The sequence below is a fragment of the Pelophylax lessonae genome (assembly GCF_965119305.1).
Source record: "Pelophylax lessonae genome assembly, chromosome: 2".
Lineage (NCBI taxonomy): Eukaryota > Metazoa > Chordata > Amphibia > Anura > Ranidae > Pelophylax > Pelophylax lessonae.
The window spans coordinates 734414636-734431007 of NC_138769.1; the positions used below are offsets into that span (position 1 = coordinate 734414636).

At 46.2% G+C, this 16372-nt stretch overlaps 1 protein-coding gene across 1 annotated transcript in view; it reads left to right on the plus strand.

Moving 5' to 3' along the window:
• Window positions 1–16372, plus strand: part of LOC309545624 (cholecystokinin receptor-like) — a 133172-nt gene that overhangs the window by 104500 nt on the left and 12300 nt on the right. Inside the window, exons 2-3 of the mRNA XM_082244874.1 lie at window positions 1694–1942; window positions 6992–7253. Of these exons, the coding sequence (XP_082101000.1) occupies window positions 1694–1942; window positions 6992–7253 (511 nt within the window). The remainder of the gene's footprint in view (window positions 1–1693; window positions 1943–6991; window positions 7254–16372) is intronic.

Consider the following 16372-nt stretch of genomic DNA (forward strand, 5'->3'; position numbering starts at 1 on the left):
GAAGGATAGAAGAGAGGACAGCAGTTATCAGGGCACATTTTGTTTTTTGCCTGTTCAATTATCCCTGCTGAGATCGGTCAGTGGGCAGCACTGCCCTGTTTTTAGAGTTGTGTGACCACCCATGATTTGCTGTCTACCCATAATCCTTTTCTATTTCAGTGCTCCTGCTAATGCTCAGCGCTCATGCTACAATAGCTCTTCGGTTCAATTTTATTACCAGAATATGGTTGCTCGATCTGTCCATGTGGTGCTGCCACACAATCAGATAAAATAAATAGATTGATTATCCCATATGCATATTCCATTCCATGCAACTATTCATCCATCTGGTTTTCAAAAATGAAAGAAAAGGAAATTTGACATAATGTGTGTGGGGTGAACTTACAGAATATACAAATATCCTGTCCCCTCCCACCTATTGTTTCTCCCTATCGGTCATTGAGTCAACACATATGGAAGCTCTGAAGGTGGGAGGGATGGGATCAGGTTCTTCGCAGGGAATATGGAGATTTTTGCAGATATTCAGCTGCTTATATATCTGGGCCTACTCATCATTTTGACATGCGTTTTTCATGGAGGACAATCTGTGCTTTATGTATCGTATTGCTCTATGAGTTTGCATTACCAGTTTTACTTTAACGAGTGATAATTTACACCTTAACTTGGATGTGTAGCTTGGGATGTGCAAAATCAGGGAATGATGTCATTGTGGGTGAGATGGAAATGCTCATGGCTCTGGTACCGTGTGGAGTGAGATTTTTTTTTTTTAATAAGCTTTTTTCATGTTATTAAATTTAAGATGAAAGCTATTGGTTTAGTTGCAATTTTCAATTACAAGCCATCAATCTTGATTATTGTGTTCTTTCAATTGTAGCACTACTCCCTTGGGAGTAGCTTGAAGCGGATTCCCCTGGGTTACCCATAGCAACAACTTATAGATCCTTTGTACTTTAAATGTTTGGCTTAGTCAGGAAACAGTCCAGGGGGTTTGGTTTTTTTGTTGTTTTATTTTAGAACTTGGGATGGGAGAAGGGATGAGTGGGATACTCCACCTTTATGAACTATACACAACTGGAGGACTTCTAGGTAAATTGAGTGCGGCAAGGCCGCTTCTTCACCTTGCCACTGAAGTGAAGTATTTGAAAGGCGAACTATGTAGTAGATTACTTTTCAGGGCCCCACTTGGCACCCCCTTTACTCTTACTCTTCAGGGTTCTACTTGGCACCCCCTTTACTCTTACTCTTCAGGGTTCTACTTGGCACCCCCTTTACTCTTGCTAACTGTGTGAGCTGACCTTCTGTCCTCTGAGCTCACTGGAGTGGTCCCCTTCCAGTAGCCCATTTGCTACTGGCTAGGTTTCCTCTACTGTCCAACAGGCTCCCCTATTGGATACAGTGGGGAAACTCCCTCAGACCAGATAAATCACACATGGACACATGCAACAGGCATGACTAACAGATCAAGCTCCCCTGATAAGCAGATGGAGCATAACAATTCTTTTAACCTAGCACCTATCTAGGAGGGTGCTACATAATTAAATGGATTTAAGTGAATGGTCAGAGCTATGACACATAAAGGTGTGCGTGGCTGCCAGTAGAGTTCTTTCAGTTGCAGATTGCCCCTAAGAAATGGTAAATGATGTTCCTTCATTTTAATAGATTTTTGGATTAATTAAAGATTTTGTTGTTTCAGATCTGAATTGGGTGCGGATTCTCCTCTACTGCATCATCTTCCTTCTCAGCGTCTTTGGAAATACACTCATCATCATCGTTCTGGTCATGAACAAACGCCTGCGCACCATCACCAACTCCTTCTTGCTCTCCCTAGCTGTTAGTGACATCATGGTGGCTCTTCTGTGTATGCCCTTCACCCTAATCCCCAACCTCATGGGCGACTTCATCTTTGGAGAGGTCATCTGCAAGACGGCTGCCTACTTCATGGGTAAGAAATAAATCCCTTCCTATTTTTATGGTCAAAAGCTATGGACCCCTTGCCATCACAATAACAGGAACTTGATGGACATCCCATTGCAAAACCATGGACAATAAAAGAAGTTGGCCCACTTCTTAACCTCCACTCTCCTGGGAACACTTTCTTTAAAAATGTTGTAGTGTGTCTATAGGGATTTGAGACCATTCAGCCAAAAGAACATTTGTGAGGTCAGGTCAGGTGCTTTAATCCACCCAAAATGTGTTCAGTAGGGTTGAGGTTGAAGTTCCTCCACACCAAACTGGTCAAACCATGTCTTTATGGAGCTGGCCACCATTTTTGAGATTGGATGCTGATGTTAGATGAGAAAACCAGGCTCACAATCAGCGCTCCAACTCATTCCAAAACTGTTCAGTAGGGTTGAGGTCATGGACACTCTAGTTCCTGCACAACAAACCATCCCTTTATGGAACTGGCCACCATTTGTGAGCTCAGATTCTGTTGGATTAGAAGAGCTGGCTCACAATTGTCATTCCAATTCATCCCAAAGCTGTTCAGTAGGGTTGAGGTTCCTTCACACCAAACTGGTCAAACCATGTCTTTATGGAGCTGGCCATCATTTTTGAGATTGGATGCTGATGTTAGATGAGAAAACCAGGCTCACAATCAGCGCTCCAACTCATTCCAAAACTGTTCAGTAGGGTTGAGGTCATGGACACTCTAGTTCCTCCACACCAAACCATGTCTTTATGGAACAGGCCACCATTTGTGAGCTCAGATTCTGATGTTGGTTGAGAAGAGCTGGCTCACAATTGTTATTCCAATTCATCCCAAAGCTTTTCAGTAGGGTTGAGGTTAGGGATACTCTAGTTCAGGGTTTCTCAACCAAGGTTCTATAGAACCCTAAGGTTCCTCCAGAGGTTGCTTGGGGCTCCTTGAGCAATGAGCAATTTCTGCTTCTCAGATGAGTTCCCACTGACACCAATAATCTTTTTAGCTATCTGTAAGGGTGTAATTCTTCCCAATGACCATAAGTGTAAGGAGCATTCTTCCTACTGACCATCACAGTAATGGATAATAATTTATAGATATAGTCATTTTAAACAGGGATTCCCTGAGACCGGAAAGGTATTTCAAGGGTTCCTCTTTGCTTAGAAGGCCATTTAGTAGGTGTGATAATCAGGTTTCCAGAAACTTTTAGCTGTATATTGTATGTACCTGCTCCTGTCATGGAAATACTGAGATAGATCATTCCATTGTACTCAATGAAGTGCTAAATGGGATATTTTCTGTTCCCTATAAGAACATGATCAGCACCAGTATTATACCAAAGAACAATGTACCTCACCATGCCTTTAGACAATTAGGTTCCCTTGCAAGTAGACATGTGCAGGACGAAAACATTTGTTTAATTTAGTTTCAGATCTGTTCATTAACCACTTGCCGACCAGTCACCGTACTTATACGGCAGGTCGGCTCTGTCCCACGAAACGACGTACATGTACGTCTTTTTACGGGACTGCTAATGGGAGGTGCACGCGCTCCGCTGGAGGCGCACGCACGCGCCGATTGGCTACAGGGGGAGACAATCAGCGGGCCAGGCAGCCGCGATGTCCGCCGGGCACCCGAGATAGCTCCCCTTGGAGACAGGGGCCATACGGCTATATTCATTCTATTCCATTCTATGCCTTGCTACTCCAATCTTTTCTAATTTTTTTTTTAATATTCTATTATTTTCTAGTCTTATCATAATCTTTTTTCACTTTTATACTTTACTGTATTTATTGCAATATGTTTCCATTTCAAATTCAATTTTTTTTTCTAATTCAAATTCGTTTCCAAATTTTTTTAATTCATATTAATTTCTTTCTAACTCGTTGTTTCGTTAGAATTTTTTTTCAGATTAGTTCAAATTTATTACTAATGTGATTCAGAAATTTGGATACATCTGAATCTCTGAATAACAAAAAATTTAGTCTGAATTTTGATTCGTAACAAAGCGAATCACACATGTCTACAAATAGTACAGAGAAAACCAAGGGCGTTGCTGAGGATGAGGATGTATTTTGACTCTAAGCTCTGTTCTGAATTCTAATACTGAACCAATTACAAGAGAAGGGAGTGGAAGATTCTGGAAATTCCATCTATGTATAAAGAAAGAGAAGGCCAAAGCCATTTATTATTACCCTCAGCAGTCATTGGATCAGGTATCCCCATTGGAAGATTTCCCCTCTATTTATGTTCTGATGACAATGGTCCACCTGAAGATTAAAGATTTCAGTAATGGAGACAAAGGCAGTAATGAATATCTGACAGGGGTTCCATCCCTTGGAGACATAAAGAGAGGTATCAACTTCCAGAGGAAGTACACTGCAGATCGGAAGAAGGTTAATTGTAGGTCATAGGAGGCCAACTGCAGATCATAGGAGTTTAGCTACTGGTCATAGTGGGTGAGGTGTCGGTTATAGGAGGTAAGCTGTAGGTCAGAAGGAGTTCAACTGCAGGTCAAATGATGTTCAAAAGGTCAACTTCAGGCTATAAGAGGTCAACTGTCGGTCGAAAATAGGTCATCTGCAGGTCAGATGCATCTGAGATGAAAATAAGGAGAACCCCAACTGATCTCTAATGCATGCTAAATGGACCTGAAAACCTTTGCACATGCCCATCTACACAATGTTGCACTAACTGACAATAATTATAATAAATTCCATCTATGTGGTGTGTACTGTTGCCTCTGGGTAAAGAAAGAGAAGGCAAAAGCCATTTATTATTACCCTCAGCTGTCATTGGATCAGGTATCCCCATTGGAAGATTTCCCCTCTATTTATGTTCTGATGACAATGGTCCACGCGAAGATTAAAGATCTCAGTAATGGAGACAAAGGCAGTAATGAATATCTGACAGGGGTTCCTTCCCTTGGAAACACAAAGAGGTATCAACTTCCAGAGGAAGTACACTGCAGATCGGAAGAAGGTTAATTGTAGGTCATAGGAGGCCAACTGCAGAGTTCAGCTACTGGTCATAGTAGGTGAGGTGCCGGTCATAGGAGGTAAGCGGTAGGTCAGAAGGAATTCAACTGCAGGTCAAATGATGTTCAACAGCTCAACTTCAGGATATAAGAGGTCAACTGTCGATCGAAAATAGGTCATCTGCAGGTCAGATGCACCTGAGATGAAAATAAGAAGCACCCAAACTGATCTCTAATGCATGCTAAATGGACCTGAAAACCTTTGCACATGCCCATCTACACAACTTTGCACTAATTGACAATAATTAAAATCAAACTCAACTCCATTTAGTGAGCTACTTTATAACCAGACATTTGTGAACTGTATTCCATATAATTGTAACTATACTTTTGGTGGGATTTCTTGCAATATGGATAAATCCAGAAGCCCACAACCACAGTTTTACTTATAATAGTTCCAGTGTCTTTAATACTGAGGTTTCTATGTTATCACTCACTGTAAATGTTATGCCTCGTACACACGCATCAATAGTTGGCCGTTAATTTTCGGCCAACATCCGATCGGCCGATTTTCGGCTTGTTAGTATGATGCTTCCGACAACCGACTCTTCGGCCGAACAAAATCTGGTGTGCATGCTATAAAATTTTTGTTGGCCGTCAACAGAATGGCCGATTTTCCGTCAGTCAGTACAGATTTCGGCAGAGAAAAATCTGATGAGGAAGACTGGGCATGCTCAGAGAAGAAAAAACACACGGAAAGTAAACCAGCACATGACATCACTTCTGAAGTTGGTTTTTGTTGGCAGAGAAAATTCGTGTGCAGTCTAGAGCACATTTCAACCAACACAACAACACTGGACAAAAGACGTATATAATAATCGTTGCGTGTGTACGAGGCATTAGTCTTTGTTGTAAATGTCCTGGTAAGATATTGAAATGCAGAGCTGGACTTTTATACAATGGAAAGGCACCAACTTCTATAATGATATTTGGGCATGTATAAGAGATCAGTTTAGGGGTGCTTCTGAGTTCCATCCGAGGTGCTTCTGACCTGGAGAAGACATTCTTCTGAACTGCCATTGACTTCTTATGACTTGAAGTTAAACTACTATGACCTGTTGCTGACATCCTTTGACCTAGTTGACCTCCTTCTGACCTGCAGTTGATCTCCTATGACCTTTACTTCACCTATTATTACCAGTAGTTGAACTGCTATGTTCTACAGTTGACCCCTATGACCTGCAAAACCTTCTGATCTTAAACTTCTAACCAGAAGATGACCTATGGACTGCACTTAACTTGCTATAACCAGTAATTGATCTCCTATGACCTGCAATTGACCCCCTATGACTTGCAATTAACATCCTTCTGATCTGCAGATGACCTCCTGATCTGCAGATGACCCCCTCTGACCAGCAGATGACCTCCTATGGCCTAAACTTTACTTGCTATGACCAGTCATTGACCTACTTTGACCTGCATTTGATCTCCTTCTGGCCTGCAGTTGATCTCATATGCCCTGCACTTTACCTACTGTGACCAGTAGAACTGCCATGATCTGCATTCAACCACCCATGACCTGTATTTAACCTCCTTTCGATCTGTAGTTGACCTTCTAACCAGCAGATGATCTTCTATGGCCTGCACTTTACTTGCTATGACCAGTAATTGATCTCCTATGACCTGCAGTTGACCTCCTTCTGATCTGCAGTTGACCTCCTTCTGATCTGCAGTTGACCTCCTCCTGATCTGCAGTTGGCCTCCTTCTGATCTGCAGTTGACCTCCTTCTGATCTGCAGTTGACCTCCTTCTGATCTGCAGTTGGCCTCCTTCTGACCAGCAGTTGACCTCCTATGGCCTACAGTTAGCCTATTTCGATGTGCAGTTGACCATCTATGACCTGCACCAAGCTGCTTCAAGCCACCTTTCATTTCTCATTTGCTTGTATGGTGGTAGAAACAGTTCTAATGCAAACGAAAGGGAATCAGTGCAGGCCCTAAATCATACTTTACTGTCTGGGGACTGGCTGTGTGTTTGTAAAACTATATCTCAGTTCAACCACTGAGCAGTTCCCTTGTTTCCTCTCTGTACAGGTATCTCTGTCAGTGTGTCCACTTTCAACCTCGTGGCCATCGCCATTGAACGCTACAGTGCCATCTGCAACCCCCTGCAGTCCCGTGTATGGCAGACCCGCTCCCACGCCTACAAGGTGATCGCTGCCACCTGGATCCTTTCCATCATCATCATGATCCCGTACCTGGTCTACAACAGGCTGGTGGCCTTCACTAAGAAGGAGAACATCGAGGGCTACCAGTGCCGCCTCAGGTGGCCCAATAACCAAGTGCAGCAGGCATGGTAAGATATTCCTGGCGTCCTCCTGACTCATGGTCATAGTGTGTACGGGGACAATCTGCGCTTACATTGTATATCATTGTACAGAATAGCAAGAGCTCTTCTGGGGGCGAGGACTGATGTGATTGGCTCAATGTTGTCTTTACAGCACTACAGAATATGTCAGAGCTATATTAAAGTATAATAGTGTGTGACTGTGGGGGGACATTAGAGTGTAAGCTCGCCTGGAACAGAGACTGATGTGACTGTGGGGGGGACATTAAAGTGTAAGCTCCTCTGGTACAGAGACATGTGACTGGCTCAGTGTTCTTTGTACAGCACTACAGTATATGTTAAAGCTACTGTATATCAATTCATAATAATAAGGCCACATGCACACGGGGGGCGTTTATACAGCGGCTGTTTTTGGCATCAGACGTTTTTTTCTCCAGCCAATAAACTCCCCAGCATGTTCTCCTATGTCTCCCCAGCATGTTCTCCTATGTCTCCCCAGCATGTTCTCCTATGTCTCCCCAGCATGTTCTCCTATGTCTCCCCAGCATGTTCTCCTATGTCTCCCCAGCATGTTCTCCTATGTCTCCCCAGCATGTTCTCCTATGTCTCCCCAGCATGTTCTCCTATGTCTCCCCAGCATGTTCTTCTATGTCTCCCCAGCATGTTCTTCTATGTCTCCCCGGCATGTTCTCCTATGTCTCCCCAGCATGTTCTCCTATGTCTCCCCAGCATGTTCTCCTATGTCTCCCCAGCATGTTCTCCTATGTCTCCCCGGCATGTTCTCCTATGTCTCCCCGGCATGTTCTCCTTTGTCTCCCCGGCATGTTCTCCTATGTCTCCCCGGCATGTTCTCCTATATCACCCCGGCATGTTCTCCTATGTCTCCCCCAGCATGTTCTCCTATGTCTCCCCAGCATGTTCTCCTATGTCTCCCCCGGCATGTTCTCCTATGTCTCCCCCAGCATGTTCTCCTATGTCTCCCCCAGCATGTTCTCCTATGTCTCCCCAGCATGTTCTCCTATGTCACCCCGGAATATTCTCCTATGTCACCCCGGCATGTTCTCCTATGTCACTCTGGCATGTTCTCCTATGTCTCCCCAGCACGTTCTCCTATGTCACCCCAGCATGTTCTCCTATGTCACCCCGGCATGTTCTCATATGTCACCCTGGCATGTTCTCCTATGTCTCCCCAGCATGCTCTCCTGTGTCTCCCCGGCATGCTCTCCTGTGTCTCCCCAGCATGTTCTCCTATGTCACCCCGGAATGTTCTCCTATGTCACCCCGGAATGTTCTCCTATGTCACCCCAGCATGTTCTCCTATGTCACTCTGGCATGTTCTCTTATGTCTCTCTGGCATGTTCTCCTATGTCTCCCCAGCATGTTCTCCTATGTAACCCCAGCATGTTCTCCTATGTCACCCCGGCATGTTCTCCTATGTCACCCCGGCATGTTCTCATATGTCACCCTGGCATGTTCTCCTATGTCTCCCCGGCATGCTCTCCTGTGTCTCCCCGGCATGCTCTCCTGTGTCTCCCCAGCATGTTCTCCTATGTCACCCCGGCATGTTCTCCTATGTCACCCCAGGATGTTCTCCTGTGTCTCCCCAGCATTTACCCTAGGTCTCCCCGGCATGTTCTCCTAGGTCTCCCCGGCATGTTCTCCTAGGTCTCCCCGGGATGTTCTCCTAGGTCTCCCCGGCATGTTCTCCTAGGTCTCCCCCAGCATGTTCTCCTATGTCTCCACGGCATGTTCTCCTATGTCACCCCGGCATGTTCTCCTATGTCACCCCGGCATGTTCTCCTATGTCTCCCCGGCATGTTCTCCTATGTCACCCTGGCATGTTCTCTTATGTCTCTCTGGCATGTTCTCCTATGTCTCCCCAGCATGTTCTCCTATGTAACCCCGGCATGTTCTCCTATGTCACCCCGGCATGTTCTCCTATGTCACCCCGGCATGTTCTCCTATGTCACCCTGGCATGTTCTCCTATGTCACCCCGGCATGTTCTCCTATGTCACCCTGGCATGTTCTCCTATGTCTCCCCGGCATGCTCTCCTGTGTCTCCCCAGCATGTTCTCCTATGTCACCCTGGCATGTTCTCTTATGTCTCTCTGGCATGTTCTCCTATGTCTCCCCAGGATGTTCTCCTATGTCTACCCGGCATGCTCTCCTGTGTCTCCCCAGCATGTTCTCCTATGTCTCCCCAGCATTTACCCTAGGTCTCCCCGGCATGTTCTCCTAGGTCTCCCCGGCATGTTCTCCTATGTCTCCCCCAGCATGTTCTCCTATGTCTCCCCAGCATGTTCTCCTAGGTCTCCCCCAGCATGTTCTCCTATGTCTCCCCCAGCATGTTCTCCTATGTCTCCCCCAGCATGTTCTCCTATGTCTCCCCCAGCATTTTCTCATATGTCTCCCCAGAATGTTCTCTTATGTCTCCCCAGCATGTTCTCCTATGTCTCCTCAGCATGTTCTCCTATGTCTCCCCCAGCATGTTCTCCTATGTCTCCCCCAGCATGTTCTCCTATTATGTCTCCCCGGCATGTTCTCCTATGTCTCCCCCAGCATGTTTTCCTATATCTCCCCCAGCATGTTCTCCTATGTCTCCCCCAGCATGTTCTCCTATTTCTCCCCAGCATGTTCTTCTATGTCTCCCCCAGCATGTTCTCCTATGTCTCCCCCAGCATGTTCTCCTATGTCTCCCCAGCATGTTCCCCTAGGTCTCCCCAGCATGTTCCCCTAGGTCTCCCCAGCATGTTCCCCTAGGTCTCCCCGGCATGTTCTCCTAGGTCTCCCCGGCATGTTCTCCTAGATCTCCCCGGCATGTTCTCCTAGGTCTCTTCGGTCATGTTCTCCTATGTCTCCCCAGCATGTTCTCCTATGTCTCCCCGGCATGTTCTCTTATGTCTCTCTGGCATGTTCTCTTATGTCTCTCTGGCATGTTCTCCTAGGTCTCCCCGGCATGTTCCCCTAGGTCTCCCAGGCATGTTCTCCTAGGTCTCCCGCGCCATGTTCTCCTATGTCTCCTTGGCATGTTCTCCTATGTCTCCCCAGCGTGTTCTCCTATGTCTCCCCCAGCATGTTCTCCTATGTCTCCCCGGCATGTTCTCTTATGTCTCTCTGGCATGTTCTCCTATGTCTCCCTGGCATGTTCTCCTATGTCTCCCCCAGCATGTTCTCCTATGTCTCCCCGGCATGTTCTCTTATGTCTCTCTGGCATGTTCTCCTATGTCTCCCTGGCATGTTCTCCTATGTCTCCCCCAGCATGTTCTCCTATGTCTCCCCGGCATGTTCTCTTATGTCTCTCTGGCATGTTCTCTTATGTCTCTCTGGCATGTTCTCTTATGTCTCCCCAGCATGTTCTCCTAGGTCTCCCCGCCATGTTCTCCTATGTCTCCCTGGCATGTTCTCCTATGAGTGCCCCCAGCATGTTCTCCTATGTCTCCCCAGCATGTTCTCCTATGTCTCCCCGGCATGTTCTCCTATGTCTCCATGCACACACAGGCTGTTATCAGCAATTTTTGGCAGGGGCGTTTTCTGGCTGTAAAAAAAAATCGAAAACTAGTTGGTTTTGAGTGGCATTTATAAGCGCCAAAAAGCGCTGCTAACTGGCGTTTTGTGACGTTTTTTATTCTATTGCTTTTTTTCAAGCCTGGGTTGTGTTTGGAGGTGTCGTTGATGGAACATAGCCTGGGGTCACACTGGTGCATGCTGAACACTGCATGTGATTTGCACCAAAACGCATTGCAATCCTGTGCACATCGCATGTGATGTCTGTGCAATGTGATTTGAGACATATATTTTGTGTGGCTCAAATTGCATCACATTTGCACCACAATATTGTAGGACCCTTTTTTTCTCCACACCTAATCGCATTACTTGGGTGTGAACACCCATGCAATGCAATTCTGGCAATCGCACTGCATTTTGCAATCTGTTTCGGGGTATCGTTCATGGAACATGAAGCCCTGTTGACATTGTGCCGATTGGGCAAGCGATTAGTCATGTCGAATCGCACGTCAAATTGGAGCCTATTGCCGTCACCGCTTCAAACTGAGGGCGGAGTTTGAAATCATTCAGCTGAATGCGCAAAATTTTAAACTCGCATGTCAGTGCGACTTTGGGTGGGGGGGCAATTTGACAGACATCTGTACGGGTTCATGCACAGATGTCTATCGCCCTAAAGTTGCCAAAAGTAATGCAGAAACTACTTTTGGGAATCAGTGCAGCGCCGCAAAGTCAGGGTTGCACCAATTCGGACAGTGACATTGCCGGCAAAAGGCTCTGATTTGGCATTGCGATTTGACATGTCAAATCTGCCCGATGTGAATGGGGGCTTAATGTTCCATGAATGACCCCCCAAAAAAGATTGCAAAATGCAGTGAGCTTAACAGAATCGCATCTGCAGGAAAAAAAGGGTCAACATTTGCACCAAGATGTTGTAGGACCCTTCCCCCCGCACCTATATCTTATCGCATGGGTGTGAACACCCATGCAATGCAATTCTGCCATGCATTGCATTGTGGGAAAGTGGGATTTACTATAAGAGCAGAGAGGTGATTTTTAGCTAAAAAAAGCTAAAAAAAATGTTGAAAAATTCACTACCAAGCTACTGGCGTTTTTATAACGTCCAGTGTGCATGAGGCCTAATAGTGTGCGACTGGGGGGGAATGGAGTGAGAGTGTAAATTTTTGTTTATTAAGCACTTTAAGACCGGATGGATTTGCCCCCTTAATGACCAGGCCACTTTTTTCAACTTGGCACTGCATGACTTAAACGGACAATTGCGCGGTCGTGCGACGCTGTACCCAAACAAAATTTACGTCCTTTCTTTTGGTGGTTTTTGATCACCTGTGCGATTTTTATTTTTTGCGCTATACACAAAAAAGAGAGCGATAATTCTGAAAATCAATATTTTTCACATTCTGCTTTATGACATTCTCCCCCCCCCCCCCAAAAAAAAAATGTATCAAATTTTTTTAACATTTTAGGCCAATTTGTTTTCTGCTACGTATTTTTGATAACAAAAATCACAGTAAGTGTATTTTGATTGGTTTGCGCAAAAGTTATCGCGTCTACAAACTACGGGAAAGATTTATGTTGTTTTTATTGTTTTTTATTTTACTAGTAATGGCGGCGATCTGCGATTTTTTTGCGGGACTGCAGACAGATCTGACCCCTAACTGACATTTTTGACACTTTTGGGGGGACCAGTGACATTACTACAGTAATCAGTGCTAAAAAATATGCACTGTCACTGTAATAATGACACTGGCAGGGAAGGGGGTAACTCTGTGGGTGACCCAGGGGTTAAATGTGAGCCTAGGGGAGTGATTCTAACTGTATGGGGGGGCGGGGCTTATGGAATGACCTTAGAGACATGTGATCCTATATAGAAGGATCGCAGGCGCTCTGTGATCATTCCAGGGAGAAGAACGGTCGGCTGTGTTTACAACAGTTGACCGTTCTTCTCTCTCAGCGGGGAACGATCGCGGGTGTCAGGCGGCAATCGGAGCTGCCTGCCCGCTGCATCGGCTTCCCCGCTGACGAGTGGGGGTGGGAGCCCGCCGCCAGCGGCATACGCTCGCCCCCTAGCCTGCTGCTCGCGACCGATGTACAGTTACGGCAGTTTGCGCAGGAGCGGCTGCCTGCCGCAGTACATCTGCGGCGGGCGGTCGTAAAGAGGTTAAAACATACAACATAATAAAAACATATTTACATATATACAAAATAAATAAAATTATATACAAACAAAAAAAAATGGCTTACTTCAGCATAGAAAACAAAGTGGCCTTTTTTGCCAGGAAAAAACATACACAGAACAAAATATACAAACCAAGACATATATTATTATAATGCACAACAAAGCCCTAACCTCCACCTAAACACACCCTCAGGCTAAGAAACAATTACATATGGGTCCCATGCATGCAGCCTTTTTCCAAAAATCTGATCCTATAAAAATCTAGGGGACGTGAAAAGACAGAAAGAAAAGCCGCACACCCAGAGACTGACAGACAGCAGCTACGGGGAGCTGACATTCCTTCACGCCTTTTTCCAGGCTCCCGGTCACCACCTGTCCTTCTCAAGACCCCGTATCTTCCCAACCTCACCCAGAATGTTGTGCACCACCACCTCGACCAGGAAGTCTTTTTTCCGAGTGGAAACTTGACACCGTGCATTCCACGTGAAGTAATGGACTACTAAGCTAACTAGAAAAAGTGTCTCAAAATCAAAATCCCGATGCGTCTCAAAAGACCTGACACAGGAGGCTCAGAGACAACATCCACAGACAGAGACTCGGGCACGAAGGGGATGACACAATATTGGACGGACCATCTGACGCTGCTTCCACAGAGACAACAGGGACAGAGACATTAGGGACCCCTGAAACAGCCCCTCTCTCCTCTGCCTCCTCCATGTCCAGGCGAAAAAACTCTTCCACCAAGGCTGACTGGTTATGCAAGGCCCCAGGGCACTGGCTGAACGCATGCCCAAACTCATCACAAAGATTGCATTTGATCTTATTGCAATCCTTAGCCAGATGCCCAGTGCCCTGATACAGAGAGCACTTTGTCTCTGGACATGAGGAGGCAAAATGACCCCAAGAATTGCACTTATTACAGAGCTTGGGCTGCCCAGGGTAAAAAAAACAATCCTATCCTTCCCAATGAAGGCTGAAGAGGGAAGATGCTGGACCAAATTCCCACACACAAGCAACCTCATCCCACCTGTCCATATGCCCCTCTCATCCACAATCTTCTTCAATGGGATCAGAAGCTCCCCACATCTTCTCAGCCAGACAAACAGTTCAGCAGAAGGGATCAATTCATTCCTTACCAGGATGGTGAAATTCTTCACAAGAGGTTAGCATGAGACACGTTTTGAGACAAGCCCCTCCCACTCTGGCAGACCCCTATACACATGTTCATACTTCTCCCAAAACACATCGAGAGACTCGGGGCGAACAATGACAGATCATACTCAAAGGAGCCTACCGGAATGGTTAAAGCAAAGATGCCGTCCTTGAAACCCATCACCAAAATCCTGTCTACAACCAACCTCCTTATAGTGGGGGTACCCCCACCCCACCCTTCCACCTGAGCTGCCCACCTGATGTGACCTCCTCATCCCAGCCAGAGCCCCAGCATAGGTTTTATCAGCAGGATTATAAGCTCCAGACCTCAAAGCTGCACCATTGGTTGCAGGAGTCTAAGAATCTGCAAATCACTATCAGAGGCAGCAGCATCAGCTGTCACTCCATCCACCAACACCCATACATTCCACTATTCCAGCATTACAAGCAGCTTCATCATTCACATACATTTTCACATCTGTGGCACTACTGCACCCGTTAGACCCAGTCACACCAGATGCTGCTGTCTTCACCTCCTCCTCCCCCAGCATACTCCTCTCAGGTAAAAGCCTTCCACTTCTTGTCACTCTTCCTGGTATTTCAGTAACACCTTTCACAGTGCAGCTGCCATTTCCCTTCCCACCATTTTCTGCTGCACCTGCAGCTACCAGTAGGGATTGTTCAGAAAAAATGGCAGATCCCTTCCCCTTCCCTCCCAGCAGAGTTCAGAGTCATACATTGCTTACTGTCATTGTCCAGAGACACATACTTGATAGTAGCAGAGTCCAGAGTCACAGACATCTTAGTATAAGAGTCCAGTCCTGCAGGCAAAGCAGTTATCTTCCATGCAGAGCCCTGTGCAGACACAGGAGGTTTTCCCTCCAAAACTCTGCTCTGCACACTGGAGTCCATACTGACAGTTTTTACAAAGCATGGATTTTCTGTCACTTTTACCGTTACAGGACCAGGTACAGAGCCCTCGCCATCACCCTCATCTGCAGAAGAGCAAAAGGTTCTTCCACTTAAGGGAGACTCCATCTCATGAATAATGTTTAGCAGCCGTCTGCCATTTTCCTCTACCTCCTGTGCTGTTCCTCCTGCCTGCTGGGGAGGGACGGAGGCAGAGGCTGCCATTTCCTCTTGTAAAGCAGATCCTGAGGTGTATAGGGTTTCAGGGGCAGCATCCAGGACCCCCTCGTCACTCTTCACCTGTACTGCCACTGCTGATGCCTTTCTGCGACTGGTGTCATCCCTCATTTTCTGAAACCTTTCCTCAATCCTTGAATACTCTACTTTTGTCATTCAGTGCTTTGACCAGATTCTGCTGCCTCTTTATGGCATCCTCCAAAACTTTAACCTCCGGTTTCAGACTCTGTCGCTTCTTGCTCCACGCTTTATCCGGCACAGCTTTCTTTTTCCTGTAGTCACCTTTCAGACTAACCATCTTTTCCTCCTCCTTCTTTATTCTCTTTAAATTATCAGCAACCCGATGTCTAAAAGCGGGGTCAATTCCCCCTTTTGAGGACCATAACCGAGGTCTTCAGGTGAAGATGTGGTTTGGGATCGCAGGCCAGATCCCTAAAGGGGCCCATCGCCCGGGTCATCCCCAGAATCTCCCATCCTCACTGGGGCAAGGTTACTCACCTCACCCCCTGGTGTCTGAAGAGAGGGAGAGCTGCAGCACACACAACCACTCTGGTACAGAGTCTGATGTGACTGTGGGGGGACATTAGAGTGTAAGCTCCTCTGGTACAGAGACTGATGTGACTGGCTCAGTGTTCTCTGTACAACACTGCGGTATATGTCAGAGCTATATAAATGTATAATAATAATAGTGTGTGACTGTGGAGGGACATTAGAGTGTAAGCTCCTCTGGTGCAGAGACTGATGTGACTGGCTCAGTGATCTCTGTACAGCACTGCGGTATATGTCAGAGCTATATAAATGTATAATAATAGTGTGTGACTGTGGGTGAGGGGACAATAGAGTGTAAGCTCCTCTGGTACAGAGACTGATGTGATTGGCTCAGTGATCTCTGTACAGCACTGCGGTATATGTCAGAGATATATAAATGTATAATAATAATAGTGTGTAGCCTACAGAGTTTGATGGCTTGGTGCACACGGTGAAAGGTGAATAGTGAAGAATCATACATTGCACACCTTCCTTCTTCATTCTCCGATAATCTCCCCTTCAGCTGAGTAATTATGTACTCTGCGCTCACCCGGGTAAGGACGGTGGGTCGGGGAATGTGGTTGGGATAAGGACATCACCACC